The 6,000-nt window shown below is 31.5% G+C and overlaps 2 protein-coding genes across 2 annotated transcripts; both read left to right on the top strand.

Annotated features, from left to right (window-relative positions):
• The first annotated feature begins 1,098 nt into the window (after positions 1–1,098).
• LOC145581436 (F-box/LRR-repeat protein At4g14103-like) lies at positions 1,099–3,563 on the top strand. The gene is made up of 4 exons (XM_081638440.1): positions 1,099–1,135; positions 1,669–2,714; positions 2,906–3,064; positions 3,237–3,563. The coding sequence occupies exons 1-4, from the start codon at positions 1,099–1,101 to the stop codon at positions 3,561–3,563; spliced, it is 1,569 nt and encodes a 522-aa protein (XP_081494566.1).
• A 1,835-nt stretch (positions 3,564–5,398) lies between these two features.
• LOC145581435 (cysteine proteinase inhibitor B-like) lies at positions 5,399–5,749 on the top strand. Its single transcript, XM_081638439.1, has one exon. It carries the CDS (start codon positions 5,399–5,401, stop codon positions 5,747–5,749), a length of 351 nt encoding a protein of 116 aa, XP_081494565.1.
• Positions 5,750–6,000: the final 251 nt, after the last annotated feature.

The raw sequence follows: 6,000 nt of genomic DNA, 5'->3' as shown, positions 1-6,000 counted from the left end.
ACAAATTAATGAATGAGATTTGAGAGTCAACCAATGAAAAAAAAAATTTCACAATTTATTTTTTTAAAATAATTAATTACCCCATAAGAAAACTTCACGAATGATAATGAATTTTGTAAGGATTAGGGGAGGGTCCAGCTTAATTAGCGATTTAGGATTTATTTTTTTTTTAAAAAAAACTTATATTTTAACTTTTTTTTTTCTTCTATTATACGACAAATAAGATATTATATTTATAATTTTTTAATTAATTATATATTCAATTTTCACATAATTAGGACCAACAAATAAGATCTCTTTTAAGTTATGTAAAATAATAAAAATTATCCTTTTCCTAATCAGCACAATAATTTAATCAATATATTATTGTATGGTATAATTACAAAAAAAAAAAAAAAAAAAAAAAAAAAAAAAAAAAAATTATCCTTACATGAGATTTATAGATAAAAACCGTGTATCGCACGGGATTTCATCATTTATATATATATATATATATATATATATATATATATATATATATATATATATATATATATATATATATATATATATATATATATATATATATATATATATATATAAATGAGAGTTTTTTCCCGAGTTTTTAGAGAGCCAGGTAGGATTTAATTTTCTTTTAAAATTAAATAATTTAGATGTCATGTAAGCAAAATTGGCGAATGAGATTTTTAAGTTCAAATTAATTAAATATAAAATATTATCTTTTGATATTATGAATTTTATTTAAATATATAACAAATTTTAGCACATTCATAATTAAAATAAAAATAAAAAATTAAAAATTAAAAATTCAAATAAACCGTGCATTGCACAGGCTTCATCTAGTGCTTATATAATTGCTTATTAATCGAAAGATTGTATTAATAAATGTTGGTTGGTTTACTAAACAGATTACCTGACCAACTGAGCTATCATTCATTTTTCATCTCAAAAAAAAGTTACGATTTTGTTGATAAATAAAAAATTAAAATAAATTTTATTTTTTTTAAAAAAAAAAAAAAAAAAAAAAAAAAAAAAAAAAAAAAAAAAAAAACCTAATTTTATAAAGACTATGCTGCAGATCTTGGATTGAGATAGATTATGGGTGCCTCCGATCCACTTCCAGAGCATCATTCAGGTAACTCAAAATAAAATTTGTTTGATGAATTTATTGCCATTAATTATTTTATCCATGATATATATTTAATTTCTTCTGTTGATTGTGTTATTGTATTCATTTTTGTGCAATCTTAAGTGTGTTAATCTTTAAAGAACATAACTTTTCATTTGAAGAGAGCAAATTTGACCTTAACAAATAATCAATTCGTATCAGGAAATACACCATACTCAATTATAATCTTCTTCTCTATAATTAAATTAACAATTTAAATGTTTATGATACATAGTTGAAGATAAATGTCGCTTGGAATTGATAATTGATCTTTTCTTATGGATAATTCATTAGTGTTTGTGGTGACAATACATGATAGATTAATGCTCACATACTATCTTTAATCATGTTTTCGATTACCTATTACACCCATAATAATTTATTGGTATTTTCTCCCTCATTTATCAATGTAATTTTTTATGAACAATTTGTACATTGCACGGGTCAAAAGTCTAGTTGTCTATGATAACTATAATAGTGATTCTAATTGTAATTTTTAGTTGTCTTGGAATTTTGTGGTGGAATGATGCTCAACAAGCTCCGAAATGGTAATGAAGGTACAACCCTCATAAAAGAAGATAGGATCAGTCATTTACCCGATCATATATTAGGTGACATACTTGCGTTCCTTCCCCTAAAGGACGCGGTTGCTACTAGTATATTGTCAAGGCGATGGAGGCGTGTTTTTACTTGGGTAACATACCTTAACCTCGATGACACACCTAATTGTCACGACTATTGTTTGATGCGTACTCCACACATGATTGATTCTTTCCCTAATTTCAAGATGTATGTTGATAAGGTATTGCAACTATGTTACTCTAACAATATGGATATATCCACATACATGCTTCACTTTGGAAAAAGGAAGGACTGTTTCCATAATCTATGTTTCGAAGGTTGTCTCCCTGTATTGGACCCTATGCATCTCGATGCTTGGATCAGTTTTCCCTTAGCCCGTGGGGTTAAGGTGCTCGACATTATAGCTCGTGTTAGGAAACCTAGTAAGATACCCTCAGCCCTGTGTCGTTGTCCAACACTAGAGGTTTTGAAACTCGATGTTAATGTTAATAATCTCGATCTTAACATCCCCTATCGTATTTGTTTGCCAAACTTGAAGGTAGTCCATCTTACTTTTCTCAAGCACACCCCTAATGGTGACTCCGTGGCTATGCTAGTTGCTAGTTGTCCATCCCTCCAAGACTTCGTACTCAATGCTGATTGCTTTATACAGATAAATTACATTTCTTCACAATCTCGTCGTAGATTAGTTATCAATTTTCCTGGTAATACATGGATTAATATTACGAGTTTTACGACTAAAAGGCTCCCAAGGAGAGAGTTTGAGCTTGATGTTCCTAATCTCGAGCATCTAACGTATGTGGACTCTACGGTGTTCATCTACTCCATCACCAAAATGAACAATCTAGTCAATGCTCCAGTCGATGTTGTAGAACTTTATGTCGATGGTTCTATATTCGGTATTTTCAGCGGGTTGTCTAATGTCCAAAGTTTGTATCTCATGTCAAGGACTACAAATACAATGGTTAGTTTTATCTTTGATCCATCCTTTAACAAGTTTAAATTACCTTTTTACTATCTCTGTTAATTTCTATCTTCTATCTGTAACTTTAGGGTATTATCTGTGGGATATTTCATATATAATATTCCAAAGTTGCAAATACACTAGTATTTAATTTGATCAATGACAGTATTATATTGCTCTTTTGTTTGTAGGCATTGATAGCTTGTGGTACAATAATAAATCTTAAGCTGCCTTTGTTTGGTAACCTCAAGCATTTGCAGCTTGGTTGTGAGGGTTATTATAATTGGAATAGCGTATTGATAGAGCTCCTACACCGTGCACCTTTTCTAGAAACACTCACTTTTACGGAGGTTATTGTCATTTACCTTTACTCCTCTCTCAATTATTTAATCGTTATAACTTGACTTTCACTATATATTTAAGTATTCTTTTATATACGAAGTATTAACTTTAAATGGATTATTATTATTAGGAAAATGATATATACTAACTGACTATATCAATCTCCAATCATCTCTGTAGGGAATCACGATGGACGACGACACACTAGAAGAGAGATATAGGGAGGTATTCCTGGAGGAATGTGAGGCATGGAGTAAAAGTGAAGAAATACCGTCTTGTTTAAGGGTTCAACTCAAAAGAATCACAATATACGACTACTTTTGTACACAATGGGAAATGGAAGTGGTTAAATATTTTTTGAGAAATTCATTTGTTTTGGAGGAACTCATTCTTATTTGTTTTAGTCATCCATTACGTCCAGTGACAATAGAAGCTAAGATGTTACTTGACAACACGTTGAAGCTCATGAGAAGAGGCTCAAGGAATTGTTCAATAATAGTCAAGTGATTTTTTTTTTTTTTTTTTTTTTACAAATAGTCAAGTGAATTGTTCTTTCGTTTCCTTGAAATACCTTTTACATTTGATGATTATAAATAGTCAAGTAACATTTTGCTTTGAAACTGAATTAATAAATTGATTAATTAATTACTATCCCATATCCCTTATTGTTTGGAGTTGACGGTAAGAAAGGGCACTATTTTTGGTAACATGTTCTTTTTTTCCCTCCCCATTAGCTCGATCTGTAATTTGTCAATACTTGTGTGCTCTTTGTTCTTCCGCTCATTTCCCAAGATCAATGAAATACGGGATACAAAGTCGACAATGGTATTGTCCATCACATCTTACAAGTTACAACATGTTCGAAGACAAAATATAGCTGGATTTTAAAGCTGGTTATACTCGTGTTTCTTTTAAAGTGTTTTTAACATTGAAGCTAATAAAGCATCGATTCTTGGGTAATTTACAAAACTTACTCCATAATTTGTAACTTTTAACATTCGTCTGTCAAGCATGTTTCTAAATGAATCCAAAAAGTGTTTGGAGTAGTTATTAGTTGTCTTAGTATATAAAACAACTAAAAAGCTAAAGCTCTTTTAAAAGCTCCTCTCCTCTTCTTATATTAGGGTGTTTGGTCAGGCGCTTTTTGAAACAAAAAAAACTCTTAACCAATCACCCACCCTACATTGTTTTTTGAAATCGTCAAACAACTCTACATGTTTTAATTTTTCAAAAAACTCCTAATTAAACACCCGAGAGATGTATGATAAGGTCGTTGAGCAACTTTGAAGCGGGGAATAGGGCATGGGATGAGCATGGTACTCGTAACCGTACAAGATACAAGAAACCAAAACTAAGAAAATGATTGATTAATTCAATTACAAACGCCACCTCTCACACCAATCACGTGAGAGAGCGCACGTTTTGCTATGCATGGCCGCCACGCTTGCATTTAGGTCCAAACAAAAATGCATGGTTGATCTCAACTCCACGACAAAAAAGGTTACTAGCTTAGTAGTATAATTTTTCTATTATTAGAGGCTTGCATTGCGTAACAATACTTGTATTTGACTAATACTCCGTATTATGTTACCAATGACTAAAGTCGTATTTGGTGAAAAACTAAATATAAATCTAATTTGAATTGATTTTAACTAATTTATTGTAAAATAAGCTCTTTAAATTCGATTACCACCCAACAATTCAATTAGCTAATTATAGTGATCATTCAGCTCATATTGGCTAAATAAAAACACGTCCCAATTATTTGTAAGTCATGGTATAACACTATAACTTATTGATCAAGTAATTTTATATTAGGAAGACTATTTTAACCATTCCAAATCCCAATCTCTACATTCCACTTTTAGGTAAGTGTTACTGGTGTAATCTTCTATGTATTATTCCAATTTTATCGACTTAAATTTTAATCACGTAACGCCAAAATTGGAGTTTATCCCCCCACCGCTTTAGCCTTACAGTCCAAATTCCACTCATACTCACACTGCTGTTTTTTCTAATAGATGTCTGTTTTTTTGCATGTATTATCAAACGCGGCACACCGTTCATGCTTCCACCTTCTCTTCCTTCATATCTCCTACTCTTTCGTATTATATGTCTCGAAATTCTCACCTTTTTTCTCGTAATTTCTCCTACCTATTTATACCCTTCTACACTTCTAATTTTTTTGACACTTTCTCCCATTTCTTACACTTGTTCATCAAATTTATATCCCTTCAAAAAAATATACAAATCTAAAAATGCATAAACAAACTATTTTTTCTCTTCTTCTACTACTACTCTTCATCTTCGCTACAAAGGTGAATGCAGTAAATAGGGGAAGAATGGTAGGAGCAAGAACACAAGTAAAAGACGTAAAAACTAACAAGGAAGTTCAAGAATTAGGTAAGTTTTCAGTAGAGGAGTACAACAGGGAGATCTTAAGCAAGCAGCCAAGCCCACTTCGAAGCGTATCGAACGAGTCGTTGGATTTTGTGGAGGTGGTGGAGGCGCAAAGGCAGGTGGTTTCCGGGATTAAATACTACCTTAAGGTTGAAGCCGTGCAAGGCGGTGTTAGTCGGACTTTTGATGCGGTGGTGGTGGTTAAGCCTTGGGTTCAGGAGTCCAAAAAATTGCTCAACTTTGGCCCATCTCCAAGGCCCAAATTTTCTGAAGTTCCGACTGATCAAATGTAGGAAACTGCTGGCTTATAATATTTTTGTTTTCGTTTAAGATGATGCTAATTAGTGATAATTTGCTCTTCTGACTTCTGTGATTAACAATAACAAGTTGTTCATCCTTTCATCAATAATAAATAAATGACTTTGAATTTTCCAGATTTTCGTTAATTTCCATTTGATGTTTTCCAGTACTTGATAACTAGCTTGTTGTAGTGGTTTTTGGCTGAAAACGATTACAAAATACATCAACGCGATGTAAATCTGTC

This window comes from Chenopodium album, chromosome 15 (assembly GCF_948465745.1).
Source record: "Chenopodium album chromosome 15, dcCheAlbu1.1, whole genome shotgun sequence".
NCBI classification, from domain to species: domain Eukaryota; kingdom Viridiplantae; phylum Streptophyta; class Magnoliopsida; order Caryophyllales; family Amaranthaceae; genus Chenopodium; species Chenopodium album.
The sequence above is the reverse complement of the archived record's forward strand: the minus strand, read 5'-3'. Positions and strand labels throughout refer to the sequence as shown.

Excerpts from the sequence above, each read along its gene's own strand:
- LOC145581436 (XM_081638440.1), top strand. The coding sequence starts at position 1,099 with ATGGGTGCCTCCGATCCACTTCCAGAGCATCATTCAG. Across the intron at positions 2,715-2,905 it reads CAAGGACTACAAATACAATG|GCATTGATAGCTTGTGGTAC; the intron begins GTTAGTTTTATC and ends TTTTGTTTGTAG. Across the intron at positions 3,065-3,236 it reads AAACACTCACTTTTACGGAG|GGAATCACGATGGACGACGA; the intron begins GTTATTGTCATT and ends TCATCTCTGTAG.
- LOC145581435 (XM_081638439.1), top strand. The coding sequence starts at position 5,399 with ATGGTAGGAGCAAGAACACAAGTAAAAGACGTAAAAACTAACAAGGAA.